Source organism: Pseudonaja textilis, chromosome Z, assembly GCF_049901715.1.
Source record: "Pseudonaja textilis isolate UNSWEBS1 chromosome Z, rPseTex1.2, whole genome shotgun sequence".
Classification (NCBI taxonomy): domain Eukaryota; kingdom Metazoa; phylum Chordata; class Lepidosauria; order Squamata; family Elapidae; genus Pseudonaja; species Pseudonaja textilis.
This window is the reverse complement of record NC_142008.1, coordinates 129,137,736-129,155,002: the sequence shown is the minus strand read 5'-3', so window position 1 is coordinate 129,155,002 and position 17,267 is coordinate 129,137,736. Positions and strand designations below refer to the sequence as shown.

The window sequence follows — 17,267 nt, the reverse complement described above, 5'->3', positions numbered from 1 at the left end:
CCTTCCCCGCAGGAGCGGTGAGGGAATGGGGATTTTACAGTATCCTTCCCCTGCCATGCCCACCAAGCCATGCCCACCAAGCCATGCCACGCCCACCATGCCCACAGAACCAGTAGTAAAAAAAATTGAATCCTATCAATTCTTCTTGCGGCTAACCAAGGCAGAGGGACTCTGCTCACAAAACGAAAGGCACCTTCCTACCATTTCTGCCTGCCTGCTGACTGATGCACCTTGTGAATTGTATCCTCACAGGAATGGTTGATCCGCTATGGCTACGTTCCCCAACCCGATCCCAGAGCAGCAAGTCTTCTAAGCGAGGAGGAGTTATCTGTTGCTGTTAGAACAATGCAAAGGTTTGCAGGTGTGCCGGTAACCGGGAAACTGGGTAAGTATCTCTGTTCCACTTAAGGATGCTGGTGTGAATGTAGGGTTACTACGGCCATCAAAGGAGATCATGTCCTCTTTTTGTCCTCAAGTTATTTATTATTTATTTATTATTATCTCGCCTTTTTTGTTTTTACAAATAACTCAAGGTGGCAAACATATCCAGCACATCTTCTTCCTCCTATTTTCCTCAAAACAACAACTCTGTGAGGTAGGTTGGGTTGAGAAAGAGTGAATGGCTCAAGATCATCCAGCTGGCTTTCATGCCTAAGGTGGGATTAGAACTCATGGGTCTCCTGCTTTCTAGCCCTGTTCCTTAACCAGGCTGGCTCCAGTTTTCCATTCAGCAGGCATTGTCCAGCTTTTTAAGTAACTTGTATTTGAGGGTGTGTGGTGGTTCTGGACTGTTTTGATAAAAGTAGACATTCAAATTTTCATATAAAGTAGTCCTCACTTAATGACCGGTCACTTAGCAACAATTCAAAGTTTTTAACAGATTCCTCTCCCCAAAAGGCACTTATGGCCAACATTCAAAGTTCTGATTGCCTGGGACTTCCGGTTTGAGCTTTTTCGGCAACAGACCGAAACCGCGTCTCTGCACGGTTTTGATCCGTGCTCGCCGCTGGAGCGCCCCGAGCCAGTTAGTTTCAGGGCTGGTATTGGGGCTAAGCCACCTCGAAGAGGGGGGAGACTGCCTGCAGGGTTGAGGAGAGCCACATCTCTCCTCCCCAGCTGGCCATTATTCCCTTTCCCAAAGGCGGTTATAGCGGTGGTCAGAAATGGCCACCACAAAGAAGAACTCGACCGGAAAAGAATGTGCAGGAGGAAGATAAGAAGAGAAAGTTTTGGTTAACCAGGTCAAACAGCAAAAGCAACAAATAAGCTACCCTGGAATTGAAACTACTAAAAAAAAACCCAATAGCATTGTTCCCAAAGAAGATTTTGAAGCAGCGAAGGAGAGAGAAAAGGGAAAAGATTTGGGGGTTTTTTTCTCCTTTTCCTATACTCACAGCTAAGAGACTGAGCAAGAAATTGGAAAAAAATCCACTTTGACATTAATAGGCATTTAATGCTGAAAATAAAAAGTCAATGGGATAATAAAGATTTCTGGATAATTAAAAGCTTTTGAAAACAGGAAAGGAGAGAAAAAGAATAAAAGGGCAGATCTGGAAGGGAGGAGACTGCCTGGAATTAAAAAGAACTTACAGCAAAATCTCAACAAGACTTCCAAAAGATACATCTTAACTGAAACATTGCAACAAAATAGTAAAACCCCAGGAAGAGAAAGTGGAAAAAGAAATAAGAAGAAACAGCTTGGGACTATTTGGATTACTTGGTGATCTCTGGATTCTTAGTTATTGTATTTGAATGACTAAAATCAATCGGGTGGTTGTTTAAAACTGTTTATAATGGCTCCACCTTTAGAAGAACTGAAAATGGAACTTAAAAAGTACAAAGAAGATGCACAAGAAGGGAGAGGTTCTTTTGGCTTCATATTTCAGTTCTTGGAAATGGAGATTTGGAATTATGAGAAACAACAAGAAATGCCTGCAGAACAAGAAGATTGGGACAAAGAAGAAGCCATCTTTAATGAACAAGTAATCTTAGGTGGGGGGAAAAAAGGAAAGGGGGGAAAGAAAATGGAAAGTTTAAGGCTGGGAAAAACACCCCCCCCCCAAAAAAATAGAGTGAAAAATAAGTATAAAATCAGAAAGCAACAGAAGAGGGAAATGCAGAAGAGAGAATTAGAAGTAGAGAGACAAGGGGGTAAAAAGGGGAGGGAGAAGATGAGAGGGAAGAAAGAAAGGAAAAGAAGTTATAAAGGACAGAAACAAAATATAGAGAAAGAGGGCCTATTTAGAGATAATGGGTGAAAATCTAATGGAAAAGGGGATTCTGCAAAGGTACATAAGATAGTATTGTTGTATTAGAAATAGAAATAATTTCAGAAAATATTAAACAATGTATGATTAAAATGTTTGATAAAATAGCTATCATAACTCAGTGGAATGCTTGTCAATAAATAAATGTAACAAATGGATATTTAATGATTTACAAAACATATGTGAAGAGAAATAAGGGAAAAATTAATTATGGAGATTATATGTGTCTTTAAGGAAGTATGGTATTTAATTGAAAAGAAATGTTAAAGATGTTAAGATTTTAATCATTATTAATGATAGAACTGAATTGGAATGGAATGAGGGTTTATAATTACATATATTTATAATCCTTTTTTTAAAAAAAAGAATATAGTGTGTATTATAAGAATGTACCAAGCAGAATTCGATTGGAAGTTATGTATTATGTATTTTATTGAAGGTAAATACCTTAAGGTATATATTGAAGTTTAAATAAGAGTTGAATGGATATAATTAAAAGATATAAAGGTGTCAATACTCCAATTAGTAACTACAGGAGAAAATTTGTTTAATGAGAAAAGATAATATGAAATTGAAACAGAACAGACAAAAGTATAAATATAATGATCTGAATTGAGAAAATTAAAAGAGGGGAAAAACTATACAGAAAATGTAGAATAGTATAAGATATGGAATAGAACACAAAAATGAGCATGAAATTGAGTTTGTGTCTGTATAAAGAAGTCCAACCTGGGACCATGCTATTTTCAAGAAAGATGTTTTACTTGTATTTTGTATGTGTGAAAACCCAAATAAAACTTTATTAAAAAAAAAAGTTCTGATTGCCAGTCCTCCCCCTGAATTTACAACTGTTTTCAGCATCCTGTGATTACATGATCATGATTTATGACATTTCTGCTGGAAACTAATATATACTTCATGTTTCCGGCAAAAACCATCCATTAGAAACAATGAGTTTGTTTAATGACCATGGCATTCACTTAACAACCATCACAAAAAATGGTAAAACCAGCACTGCCATGTGATGACGGACTTAATGACTGGCATGACTTATGATTATAATTCATTGTTCAATTACAGTCATAAGTCAAGGACTATCTTTATTGTGATATAAATTGTTGCTCCCTTCTTTCCCAATCTACACCCTATATTTAAGCTATTTCATTTATTTTATGATTCCAGCAATTGGCTTCAAGCCAGCCATTCAAATCTATGATTGCTATAATCTGTAAATCATATGAGCCGTAGTGGTGCAGTACTGCAGGCTACTTCTGCTGACTGCCAGCTGCCTGCAGTTTGAATCTCACCTAAGGTTGACTCAGCCTTCCATCCTTCCAAGGTTGGTAAAATGAGGACCCAAAATTATTAGGGGCAATATGCTGACTATGTAAACTAGTTAGAGAGGGCTGTAGAGTGGTATATAACTCTAAATGCCATTACTATTGCTATATGACCTGCTATATTTTTTCTAGGATGAAATTTGAAAAGTCATCAATTTGGTATTATTGTTAGCATATTTTTTTGACAGTAAAGATTTCTTGGAAAAATAATTGCAATTGAAAAATCATTTTTTCTGAGGCTGGAAAAAGTAATTTCATATTGATATACGTATAGTTCTCAACTTACGATTGGTCCCTTAATTAACTAACTTAAAGTCAGAAAGTGGGTCAAAATTCACTCAGCAACTGTCTTGCTTAGCAACAAAAATTTGAGGTTCCATTCTGGTCATAAGTCAAGGACAGATTGCAAGTCCTATTTCCGGTCAGAGCAGAGAAAGAGACCTTAAATTAAAATCAAAACATGGAAAATACAGTTTTGGTCCCATTGTTCCTCTCTTTTGTAGATCATGAGACTTTGAAAATGATGAACAAGCCTCGTTGCTCTCTCCCTGATTTCATTGGCACCTCGGAGTTGATGCGACGTCGACGCAGGAAGAGACGCTATGCTCTCAGTGAAAGTTCCTGGAAAAAGACCGACTTGACGTGGCAGTAAGTCTAATAATCCCATCTCTTTTGAAGGAGTAAGCCTGAGAATGCAAAGTTAAGCTAACCACATCTTCTCTGCCGTGGTTTTTGTCTTCCTGCTATTTGTGTTCCAAAATCTCTGACCTGCATTTGTCATAGGAATCATAATTCAACATCTCCTCAATTGATGAAGTATACTTTCAGCGTGCAAGTGGTCCTCGACTTAAGACCATAATGGCGCTTGCCCTAAAATATAGTCATAAGTAGTTGACAGACATAAAGCAGGTCAATCATGTGACCAACCCAATTTTATGACCTATTTTTGTGGAGGTGATTAAGAGAATCCATGGTCATTAAGCAAACAATGTGTTTTTTTAAGCAAACTCATTGTTTGCTATGGAGTATTTTGGCTGGAAACCTGAAGTAAAAACTATTTTTTTGGCAAAAATGTTGTAAATAGTGGTAAAGTGACTGCAGGATGCTGCAAATGGCTGCCAAGCACCGAAAATGCAGTCATGTGACCATTGGAAATGGCAGCCATTGGAACTCTGAAACAGTTGCAAGGACCTTTTGAGGAGCCACTATGACTGCGAACAGTTGCCTAGTGACTGAACATGTCAAGGACTTTCTATATGCTGTCTTGTTAATTTCTTCCCTGCTCTCTTATTGTATAACTTTGCTGACTAGACAAATGATGCAGCATCAGATAATCCTTGACTTACGACCACAATTGAGCCCAAAATTTCCATTGCTCAGCAAGACAAGTGAGTTTTGCTCCATTTTACAACCCTTCTTGCCACCGTAGTTAAGGGAATCATAGCTGTTATTAAGTTAGTAACGCAGTTGTTAAGTGAATCTGGCTTTCCCATTGACTTTGCTCGTCAGAAGATTGCAAAAAAGTGACCACATGATACTGCAAACATCATAAATATGAGCCAAATGCCAAGAATCCGAATTCTGATCACGTGACCATGGGAATGCTGCTTGGTCGTAAGTGTGAAACACATTTTTCCATGCCATTTTAATTTCAAGCAGTCACTAAATTAATGATTATAGGTTGAGGACTACCTGTATGCTGTCACAGCTGTTGCACCCATTTGGAGAAGAGCTACTATAACTTACTGTTTCTGTTGCATCCATTTCTTATGTCTTTTTTGGTCCAGAACTTTATTCACTTTGCCACAATCCCATGAGTAATTACTTCTCATTATTCTTTCTTTATCGTGACACTGAATACCACAAGCTGGGTCACAAAAGTGTCCTGTAAGAGGATGTTGTCTACATATCCTGTTTGTGGGCTTCCAGTAAGTCTTTTGCGGACATCTTGCAAAAGAAGATACTGAACCACACAGGACTTTTGTGTAATCTCATCTAGCAAAACTCATCTGATGTTACCTTATTCTTTCCCTCTCTTCTTTCAGCAAAACTCATCTGGTGTTACCTTATTCTTTCCCTCTCTTCTTTGTTTCCCATTTCAGCATCCGTTCCTTCCCTCGTTCCTCGCAAATGTCTCACGATCATGTCCGGAATCTCATTTTCTATGCTTTTCAAGCTTGGAGCAATTCTTCAGCCTTGACCTTCAAAGAAGTGTCTTCGCAGCAAGCAGACATTGTGGTGGATTTTGTGGCCTCTTATCACGATGACACATACCCCTTTGATGGGCCCGGAGGCACCCTGGCCCATGCCTTCTTCCCTGGAGAATATCCCATTTCGGGTGATACCCATTTTGATATGGAAGAGACCTGGATTTATGACCCGCAGAATGAGTCACCAGGTATCTTCAGAATTTCGACATATCACACTATAGGACTTTAGTATTTTCTAAAAATATTATCCAAAGAACCTCAAATCTTGACTAAAATGCTCTTTTTCTCCTGATTTCAGGCCGTGGCACAGATCTGTTTGCTGTCGCAGTACATGAGTTTGGTCATGCCTTGGGACTGGCTCATTCTTCTGTTAAGGAATCCATCATGATGCCATATTACCAAGGTCCTGTTGGTTTGCCTCACCTCTACCAACTTTTTATAGATGATGCCATGGGAATTCAACAAATCTATGGTGAGAGGTTTTAGTCTTATGAAAAACACAATTCTTCAACTTCAGAAAGAAATTCTTCTTTCTGTCTGCCTTGTCTGATATTTCTCTTCCTTCTGGAGCATTTTACTTGTGTCAACCACCGTTTCTCTACTGCTTTCCTCTCATGCTCTGCAATGACTATGACGATTAGGGATCATGGACGTCATACACAACAAGCATACAGAAACACAATTCTTTGACGCCACCCTCTTTCTTTCCACCATGACTGATATTTCTTCTCCTTGCTGAGACATTTTACTTGTAACAACCACCGTTTCTCTATTGCTTTTCTTTCATGCTCTGCAATGACTAGGATGATTAGGGAGCGTGGATGTTGTACTCAGCAAGCTGCTAGGAGTAAGTTGGAGGAAGTTGTCCTTTTCTTTCATCTTTTGATGTACACGTCCCTTCTCTTTTTCTCAGGTCAGGAAGTATCTCATACTGCCTATTTGTCCATTTGATCTGTGGCCACCTCATTATTTCTCTCCTGTTTGTAGGTAGGCGGCATCATAGTTCATATCCAGATCAAGATATTCCAGCACCCCCAGTTCCCACAGCACCCCCGATCCCAGACCTACCACCAGACAAGCCGAGAGAAAAGTGAGCCTCTTTTCTGATTGGTTGATCCTATTAATTCTCCCTTTCCTGATTGGCTCTTGTAAATGACAGCCACTGAGCCAAACAGAGCACAATTAAATGCAGGTGCTCGACTTACAACCATTTAGCGACCGGTCAAAGTTGCAACAGCATTTTAAAAAAGGGACTTACAATTGGCTCTTCTACTTATAATCATTGCAGCATCCTCATGTTCACATAATCAAAATTTGGGTGCTTGGCAACCAGTTCATATTTACAACAGTTGCAGTGTTCTGGGGTCTTGTAATTACCTTTTGCAACCTTCCCAGCTGGCTTCTGATAAGCAGAATCAATGGGGAAAGGCAGATTTGCTGAATGACTTCATGATTCACTAAACAACTGCAGTGATTCTCTTAACAACCATGGCAAAAAGCTTGTAAAATCAGGGGCAACTCCGTTAAGAACTGCCTTCCTCAATAATAGAAATTCTGGTCCCAAATGTGGTTGTAAGTTGAGGATTATCCATATTGATCAAGGTTGCAGAAATACAGTAAGTTAGTGATGAGTTGGTTGCCGCCTAGGTTTAGATTCAAAGGACCATGCTAATGCCAACTGAAATGGCAGCCTAGAAGAACCAACTGGGAATGGACAGGTACCCAGGAAAAGAAGAAAAAAACCCTTAATCAACAGCAGTGAGTCCTTTTAACAGGTAGAAAATGAAAGATCTATCTTTGATATCTTGAACCCCAGCCAATTGGAGAGGAGCAACCCATTAGACAACATGAGTGAGTAGTTAAGGCATTTGGTCTAGGACAACTCGCCATGCCAACTCAACATGGGTAACTCAACATGGCCAACTCGCCACAGAACAAAAGTTATTTAATACTGAAGAGATGGTGAAATGGAATTAGTAAAGAAAGCAGGTACACAATGAAATGTGAATAAAAAAAAATTAAAATAATTTAATAATCTTTAAAAATATTTTAAATAATGAAATAAAATTGCTGCATTGGCCTGCAGCAAGTTTTCCCGTGATGACTTGTTCTGTGGCAAGTTGGCTAAGGTGAGCTGGCCCTGGCAGATTTGTTATGTTGAGTTGTCCCATTCCAAAGACATTTATTTAGCAGCTCGTTATGTAGGAAACTTTAAGCAGCTGCCCCAAGATAAAACTCGTGTGCTGGTATTTTTTTTTGTTTTTTTTCATTTCATTTCATTTTTCATTCCTGTGTCCTGGGAGGCTCTATTTGCTACTTTCACAAACTCTAAGAGTGACCTTCTATCTTGGGTCAGCAGTGCAAAGTCAAGAGTGCACTTTGGCTGCTTGTGGTTGTGTATGTGTTGGGGTGGGGTGGGGTGGGGGTGCAGCTGTGAAAAAAATGCTGATTTCTTCCTGCTGTTGCAATTGGGATTTGCCTGGAGGTAGGGGCAAGACCAAAAAACTAAAACTAAAAACCAAGAATAGGAGGGGTAACTATAATGATCTCATGCAAAGTCCAGAGAGAGAAGGGTTGATATCTATTATGGGACACAGAGGAGGAGGAAGTGAGGCGCAGGGGAATTCTAGACAAAGCTTTTATTGTGCACCGCAGGCCTCATGCATGGAATTTAGCATGGAAGGCAGCATTGTTGATTTCCATCGGTAACTGCCCCACATCTTCCCCCTGTTTCCCCTATTTTTTTTCCTCCTACCATAAAGAAACCCATTAACAAGGGGAACAGAATAGCTTTGTCTTGTTTATTGGGATCGGTTTAGAAACATCCAGCGTTAATCAAGAAAGTCTGGTTTTCAAATCACCGGCCATATTTTGTCCTGCTGGTCTCAACCTAACCCCAGTGAATTAATGGGTCCTCTTACTAATTCTCTCTCCTTTCCAGACCTTCCCTGCCAGCATTTGAACGTTGCAAAGCTGGGTTTGATGCTATTGCTAATATTCGTGGCGAAGTTTTCTTCTTTAAAGGTAAGTCAAGCACAGATACATATAAATAATCCTTGACTTACATCCAGACCAGAACTTTTGCTGGTAAGCAAGGCAGTTGTGAAGTGAATCCCGCTCAGTTTTATGACACTTTTTTCCATGGTCGTTAAGTGAATACAGGTTCTCCCATTGACTTTGCTTGTCAGAAGCCAGCTGGGAAGGTTGCAAATGGCAATCACATGACCCTGGGATGCCGCAACCATCACAAATACATTTAGCAATATCGTTGCTAAATACTCAAATTTTGAAAATGTTACCTCAGGGATGCTGCAAGAGTCAAAAATTCAAGGACCGTTTGCAAGTCACTTTTTTAAACAGTCACTGCATGAATTGTTGTAAGTTGAGAACTATCTCTGCCTCTGAAAAAAAGAAATGGCAGATTTAATCTCTTCCTGTGGTGGAGGCTTTGCTCTGGCTGATGCCTGCTCAGGTAGAATGTATGAAAAAGCTGGTGCTCTTGTACGATGAGCTGGAGAAGCAGGGGATGAATGAATAAAACTGTGATATGAAAATATGTATCTGGATCTCAGGATGCTTTTTTCTTCCTTTGGAATCACCATGCAAGTGACCAGTGGGCCAACCAGATGTGCTTTTTCAGAGGCAACTGGACTTTCTATTTTTTTTTTCCTTTGGAGGCATTTCGCTTCTCATCCAAGAAGCTTCTTCAGCTCTGACTGAATTGTGGGGAACGGAAGGTTTTATTTTCCTTGCAGACAGCTGGTCATTTGTATCCCATTAGAGGGTCATTGAAGCACTGGGAGGTTTATCTTGGTTTATCTTTATTAGATAAACCTCCAAGTGTTCAATGACCCTCTAAAAGGATGCGAATGACCAGCTGTCTGCAAGGAACATAAAACCTTCCGTCTTCCCACCATTCAGTCAGAGCTGAAGAAGCTTCTTGGATGAGAAGAGAAACGTCTTCAAAGAAAAAAACAAGATAGTCCAGTTGCCTCCTGAAAAAGCACATTTGGGACAGCCTAGATGACTGAGAATCTCTACAGACTTTCAGAGCTGAAGGGTTTTTTTTTCCTCTCAGAGGTCTACTGGTGGGCCTCAACATATTACGATAACACAGCCTTCTAATTGCAGTTGTACGTCACGATAGTCATAAAATGGGCCAGTCATATGACTGACCTATTTTTACGACCCTTTATGCAGTGGCTGTAAAGCAAACACTGTAATTTTAAGCAAATGCTGTGGTCTTTAATCGAACACTTAGGTCAATAAGCAAACACTGCAGCTGTTAAGCAAATGCTGCAATCTTTAAGTGAACGCCATGTTCATTAAGTAAATTAACTGTTAACGTAGCTGTATTATTCAGCACCTGAAGTTTGATCACATGATCGCAGAAGGGCCCAGCTGTTGGAATTTTGAATCTAGGTTGTTATCCCCTTTTTTGGGTCGGTCATAACTTGAGTGGTTGCTAGGGGATCAATCATGAATCTGTAAAGTGGAAAAACTAATTTGAACCAGTTTTGTGGACTTTTAGAGTTGCAATGCTGTGATTGCTAAGGCAGCCAATAATTATGTAATTTACTAGTGCTACTTACCTTCTCTCCACTGATAACACAGCAATTCTAATGAATCATTGCTGATTTCTGGCAATACAGTCTGTTTTTTATTATTATTTTGAAATATTAGGAGATTTGAAAGGGAACGGTTAGCTGCCCTCATCAACTTTGGTTTCTATGATTGTAATCTTTTGCAGCGAGATATTTTTGGAGGATACAGCCATCCCAGAATCTGGTTTCTATGGAGCCAGCCCAGACCCTCCGCTTCTGGAACGGACTCCCCCCAGATTTTAAGGCAATTGATGCTGCATACGAACGTGCCAATGACAGCCAGATCGTGTTCTTTATTGGTGAGTGTGTCAAAATGGTAATGGGAAGTGGCAGACTTATTTGGAAGGAGAGTCTATATACTAATGCAAAAGGAGGTTAAAATAGGAAAAAATAGCTTAAGATCAAGTTTTTAAAGGAAAATCTTAAAGGCTGACATCTTTCAATTAATCTGCAAGTCAGAATCCAGGAATATATAAGTTATTCACTGCCAGACTCAACAAGCCAAGAACGACACATGGAGTTATTTCTGAGTTATTTCTTTAATGTGGGTTCCTTATTGCTCTCTGAGCTTTGTTATTTTCTTGCAGATGTTTCATTACCCAACTAGGTATCATCAGTGCTAGAAAGGAGTAAGTTTGCTCTGTTTATGTACACATGGCTAACACTGATGATGTTATATAGTTCGGTTATTAAATGTCTGCAAGAAAACAATCAAGCTCAGAAAGCACCAAAGACCCCAAAAATCAAACCTGAACTACAAATATTATCTTTTGTTGTGAAGTTCTTTATTGTTAGAATCTATTGTTGTGAAATTCTTTATTAGAATCAGTCTAAAACAACTACTTGCATAAATGTATATTCTGTGAGGGAGGGCCTGTCTTTGAAAACATCTGTTTGAATGGAAGAGATGAATAAAATGCATGTGGTCCCAATAGAAGTTATTTATGGAATCAAATTCACATCTCTTTTACAGAATTAATTTCCTGCTTCTTCCTCCTTGCAGGGCCCTACTATTGGGTATTTTCTGACACTCTAGTCAATCAAGGTTATCCCCGTCCCACATCCGATCTGGGACTCCCTCCTGGCACCGTAGTTGGGGCTGTTTTTGTTTGGCCTCACAATGGTAAGACGTACCTCTTAGAGAAGGACCGCTATTGGCGCTACGATGATCAGCTGGGGCATGTGGAACCAGGGTATCCCAAACCTGTCACCCTCTGGAAAGGAGTCCCTTCTGAGCTGGATGACATCACTCACTGGAATGATGGTATGTTCCAGTGGTGGGATTCACATTTTTTAACTTCCGGTTCTGTGCGTGTGGCTTGGTGGCCATGGCATTCCCTCCCCACCCGACTAACCTGCTTTCCAGCTCCGTTCTCCTGTGTAGGGCAACAAAAGAAGACAAAGAGATCAGCTGGGACTCGGGAGGCAGAGCATAGATGGGGGGTGGGGCCTATCAGAGGTGGCATTTGCCAGTTCTATTCAAAATTTCTGCTACCGGTTCTCAAGAACTGGTCAGAACCTGCTGAATACCACCTCAGGTATGTTCTACTTTCTCAATTGCAGCAACTTTTAAGGTATATGTGGACTTCAACTCCCAGAATTCCCCATCCAGTAACTTAAAGTTGCTGAGGGTGAAAAACACCATGCTAAGGCCTACAATATTGTAGGGAGTCTCCAACAAACCAGTCCCAGAATTTAGGTTTTTTGCCCCCAATAATTATTAGTGATAAGCAATTGCAGAAATGTGCTGCACAGCTCCCACATATTGAAGCACTGAATTATGCAGAATTTGGTACCAAGTAAAGGTAGTCTCCAACTTACACCTATTTATTTAGTAACCATTCGAAGTTACAATAGCACTGAAAAAAGTGACTTATGACCATTTTTCATACTTATGATCGTTACTGCATTCCCCATGGTCACGTGATCAAAATTCAGCTGCTTGGCAACTGGCACCCATTATATTTATGACAGTCGCAGTGTCCTGGATCATGTGATCCCCTTTTGATAACCAAAGTCAATGGAGAAGCCAGATTCTCTTAACAACCCTGTTGCTACACTGCAGTGATTCACTTAACAGCTACGGGAAGAAAGGTCGTAAAGTGGGACAAAATTCACTTAACAAATATCTTGCTTAGCAACAGCAATTTTGGGCTGATTGTGGTCATAAGTCAAGAACAACCTGCATTGAGCCTTTGACTTAACCATTCTCTCAGCAGTGCCAAGAATGTCAGATACTGAAGCTCATCTTTGAAAATAAATTCACCGGGGAAAAAAACAGGCCATAATTAAATGAACATCCGGTTAACCAACTTCAACTGAATAGAAAAGAGATAGTAAACTAGAAAATCACAAGGGGGGAGGGCAACCTCCATGTCAAATGAACAAAATTCTACACCTGAGAATTCCTAAATTTAAACAATAAAACAAGTTTATTGTTAAACATCAAGGGACATTCAGAAATGGAACTGCAGGGCCCTATAGGCATTTTTCTTCTGTCCATCATTTGCCTTAAAAATACCACTGATGTGAGGAATTGTTCTATATTCCAATATCCTTCCCGTCTGTGTTTTGGTTAAGTAATTCATGTTTCAGGTGAAATATTTTAAAGGATATTGCCAAACTCCCCTAGGGTTATTTATCCATTCTCTTAAAATTCATTCAATTTTTTAAATATCATCTTCCAAGCTGAGAAAGTCTGCCTCTCTTTCTACTAAAATATGTATCTACTCCAAGTTAAAAGAGGTGAATAAAATGGTCTCAAAAATAACCATGGATGTTTAACATGACCCAGTATTCACAATCAAATCCTGATGCATTTATTCCCACAGTGAAGGAATTGAGTCAATTAATAATCCCAGGAAATTTAGTGGTCTATTCCAGATGTGCTCCTCCAAATTCAGGGACAAAAGGAACATCATATTATTCATTCCTTAATTCCTTCCTTCCTTCCTTCCTTCCTTCCTTCCTTCCTTCCTTCCTTCCTTCCTTCCTTCTTCTCTCCCTTGCAGGCCACACATACTTCTTCAAGGATACGCACTATTGGCGCTTTAAAGGTGGTAATGTGGAGGCCGATTCAACCCATCCACGCTCCATTCCACACGACCTGATGTTTTGCTCAGATTTTACCACCATCTCCCCCAGAGGACCAAGAACTGGGCAGAAAGGGGAGGATGGTTTATGCCTCTGTGGGGCAAGTGGACAAATCAAAAACTCCTTCTTAGCTTGGATCTTTATTCTGCTTTGGATGATATGCTGATTGCTAGGTTAGCTACATGACTATGCACTTTACATTATAAAGAGGAGATGAAACAGTGGGGAAAAATACGGTATTCCCTAGCAAAAGGTGAAAAGGGATATTTTCCTCTTTATTCTTTTGGTGCTCTCAGTATCCGATACTGACTTGGAATTCATTCCCATGCTCAGTTTCTGAAAAAGAAGTGCTTAACCTTAAAACTAATTGGAAGTTCTGGACCCTAATTGTGAACGTGTGATAATATCATTTCTCAGGGGTGAAAGAAATGCATTCTGTGCATGCTCCGGGGTGCTGACCTTTCTGATCCTGTCCTATACCAGAAAGCTCAGATTTACACAAATTACGTGAGACCCTTTATGTTTTCCCTGATGGGAAGCAGATGAGTGTTTTTGTCAGAGTGCGCATAGTATGACTATGTGAGACAACCCAGGAGCAAATACAGTAAACAGAGGTTTGTATTTAAATAGTGCTTTTATCTACAAAGAATACATAGACATACTTTAGTCAGACCTCAAACAAACAGCAATCAGCAATTACAGCACCGAAGCACACATAGAGGGAGATCCGCCCCAACAGGGCCTCTTCTTGTTACAGGTATCAGCCCAAACACCTTGCTGACTCACTCCCAACATTACATCATTGTAGCAGCTGGTCAGCTCTTAAATCATTACCTTTATAGTTTAGCTCAGAATTGGCTTCAGGATGTCATCAGAGGTAGGAGACCAGAAAGGACCACCTTTTAGAAAAATAAGTCTAGTCCAGAAGCCTCCAAACTTGGCAACTTTAAGACTTGTGGACTTCAACTCCCGGAATTCCTCAGCAAGCAAAGGAATTCTGGGAGTTAAAGTCCACAAGTCTTAAACCTGCCAAGTTTGGGGATCCCTGGTCTAGCCTATGAATACATTATCAAATTTTCTCCAATAAATAAGAAGACTGTGAGAAAACCAGGGGGTGAGGAATATCTTGTGAAAGTATCTCATCCCTACAGATGTTTTCTTTGTTACATTGTGTTTTGGCAATTATGGTCTGTGCATATTTGACTTTGTGGGATAAACGCCATTTGCGACATCCGAGGATTGAAAAATCTTTCGTGCCAGAGCCGATTGTAAGAGGAGAGCCCAAGAATATTGGAGGAAGTTAATTTACCATGATTTAAAATATTCTTGTAGATGAGGGGAGAGAAGAGCAGATTAGACAGGAAGAAATCAAATGTGCATCTCATTTTAATAATAAAACCCAGAAGAAAACCATCTTGACTTGTTTTTAAGGTGTCATTTTCTAAGACAAATCTAAACTATCGAAGGTAGCAAAATCAGTGTCTTGCGTTATGGGGCACAATTTGGTTCCTTGCTTTAGGCCCTGTAGGAATAAATGTGTGTGTGTCTACAGCTTTCTGGTTACCAATGTTCCTCAAACGTGGCCATTTTAAAATATGTAGATTGCAACTCCCAAAATTCCCCAGCCAGCAGCTGGCTGGGGAATTCTGGGAGTTGCAGTCCACATATCTTAAATAAACCAAGGTTGAAAAATACTGGGTTAAACCACCTGGACCCCAGATCAGGCTTATATTCCATGGTCTTGTGATTTGACAGTTCTGCAATGGATAACCTAAGAATAATTTCCCTAAATCTTAAAGCTGGTTGTGTCCAAGGAATTCTACCTGATTCTTTCTGTCTACCTAATCAGTACAGACACAAATCAAAAGGTTGCTAAATTGAACTAATTCTAAAGCACGCCTAGTCGATCTGTTCTGCATATTTTGCCCAACTTGAAGAAGGAACGGAACAATCAAAATGTACTATCACATATTTCATAAAACACAACTCCCCCAATGGTTGCCCATCTACCTAATGAGAAAGACATTTGCTGGTCCTCATGGGATGCTAGGAAAGAGTGGGAGGGGTACACTTTGCATTTCCAAACTAATGACTTTAGATCAAGGGAGAGGGTTTCATTAAAGCCAGGAATTGTTCAAGATATGTACTTGAAGAAATATTTCCTAATTTGGTGCACAAGAATTAAAATATGGGCTTCCACACAATTCAAGAAAACCTTAAATGCAGCGGTTTGATGTAAACTGTGCAGAGACCAGGAAGATGTCAACAGAAAATTGAATCATAACCTTGTGGGCTTATGGTAAGGTCTTGTTAAATTCACTTCTAACTTCCTTCGTTTCAAAACAGCGGCTCTGAAATGTATTGGTACAGAAGATCAAAAGGTTTCTAAATACTCTTGCCACTCATCCATTATCTCTTTCCCAACCCCTCGTCCCTGCCTCTTAAGGGAAGAAAAAATGGAGGCAGGCTGCCCTTATCTATCAAGAAAGAAGCCATTAAATGCAAAAGCCATTTTGCTTTTAATCCGGATGTAGAGAGAGCATTTAGAGCAGTGCCCCCACCAACTTTTTGGACACCAGGGACCAGTACCTTGGAGATTTTTCTGAGGATTGGAGGGGGCATGGCTTTGCATGCTGCCTGCATCCCATAGATGGGGCTTTGCTTGTTTGTGCGGCCCAGTTGCTGGCATGCCATGGCCCAGTGACTATCCACAGACCAGAAGTTGGAGACCCTCTGATTTGGAGGAAAATGTCCTTGTACAGAGAATAAATCAAGGCATGGACTCTGCTTTTTAAAAAAGCAAGCCATCTCTTGATGCTACCAGAAACAATGGTGTTGCTGACTTTAGAGTCCTGGGCAGGCTAGAGAGACAAACATTTGGAAAGAGCTGGGGTTCCCTGCAGAGAAGTGGGTCTCCATGTTTGAAAACCAGGGTCTTCTGAATTCTCAAAACAAACTCCAGCTCTTGTGTAGTTAGGATTTGCCTAAGCTGGGTAGGTTGGAGGTGGCGTGCAGTCACAGAGAGACTAACAGCTAAACTGGAGAAGTCAGCTGACCTCAACATACCAAGTTCTGGACCTATGAGATAAATTTGCAAGCACGGAGGCTCTGGTGGGGATTGAGCAGACGCAGAAGACCTACCTCACGAACCCAGGTGCTCCAAAACACCCACGTGCCTTGGAAGATGAAGACCTACCCAGTTACAGGTAGTCATCGACCTACGATCACAATTTAATCTAGAATTACAGCCATAAATCATTGCAGTCATAAGTAGACAACTAGAAATAACTTTCTGGCTCTTATCATGATTATTAAGCGAACACCACAGTTGTTAAGTGGATGTCAGCCATTAAGTGAACCCCTAATGAACTTGAGTGGGTGTTTTTGCTGGAAACCGGCCCAAAATATCAAATCAGTCACATGATCATGGAATGCCATGACTGGTCATAAAGATGACTGTCCAATGTGCAGTCTTGTGACCTTGGGAGGGGGAGGGGACAATTTAAATGGCCAAGAGTGCTTTAGGGCCATAAAACACCTGTTCTGTGGCCGTCATAACTTCAAAACAATTATAAAACAACCACTCATTAAGCAAGGACTATCTGTGCCCTGAATATATCCACATGACACTCTGAATCACCACTACTATCTAGTGGTTTTGAAAAACCCCATCTTTGTGAGTAGTTTATGATTTAGTAAGTTGTATAAATCCTGGAAATCAACTTAGCAAACTCCAGTTAAATTAATGTGTTG

The 17,267-nt window shown here is 40.2% G+C and overlaps 1 protein-coding gene across 2 annotated transcripts in view; it reads left to right on the top strand.

Moving 5' to 3' along the window:
* The window catches only part of MMP25 (matrix metallopeptidase 25), a 46,043-nt gene extending 31,114 nt beyond the window's left edge, over window positions 1-14,929 (top strand). Inside the window, exons 2-10 of one of the 2 annotated variants that reach the window (XM_026712024.2) lie at window positions 253-385; window positions 4,111-4,255; window positions 5,710-6,005; window positions 6,116-6,289; window positions 6,805-6,907; window positions 8,759-8,841; window positions 10,568-10,720; window positions 11,425-11,685; window positions 13,433-14,929. In XM_026712024.2, the coding sequence (XP_026567809.2) occupies window positions 253-385; window positions 4,111-4,255; window positions 5,710-6,005; window positions 6,116-6,289; window positions 6,805-6,907; window positions 8,759-8,841; window positions 10,568-10,720; window positions 11,425-11,685; window positions 13,433-13,680 (1,596 nt within the window). In that variant the 3' untranslated portion in view covers window positions 13,681-14,929. The remainder of the gene's footprint in view (window positions 1-252; window positions 386-4,110; window positions 4,256-5,709; window positions 6,006-6,115; window positions 6,290-6,804; window positions 6,908-8,758; window positions 8,842-10,567; window positions 10,721-11,424; window positions 11,686-13,432) is intronic. The other variant, XM_087918287.1, reaches the window with a different exon arrangement.
* The last annotated feature ends 2,338 nt before the right edge of the window (window positions 14,930-17,267 follow it).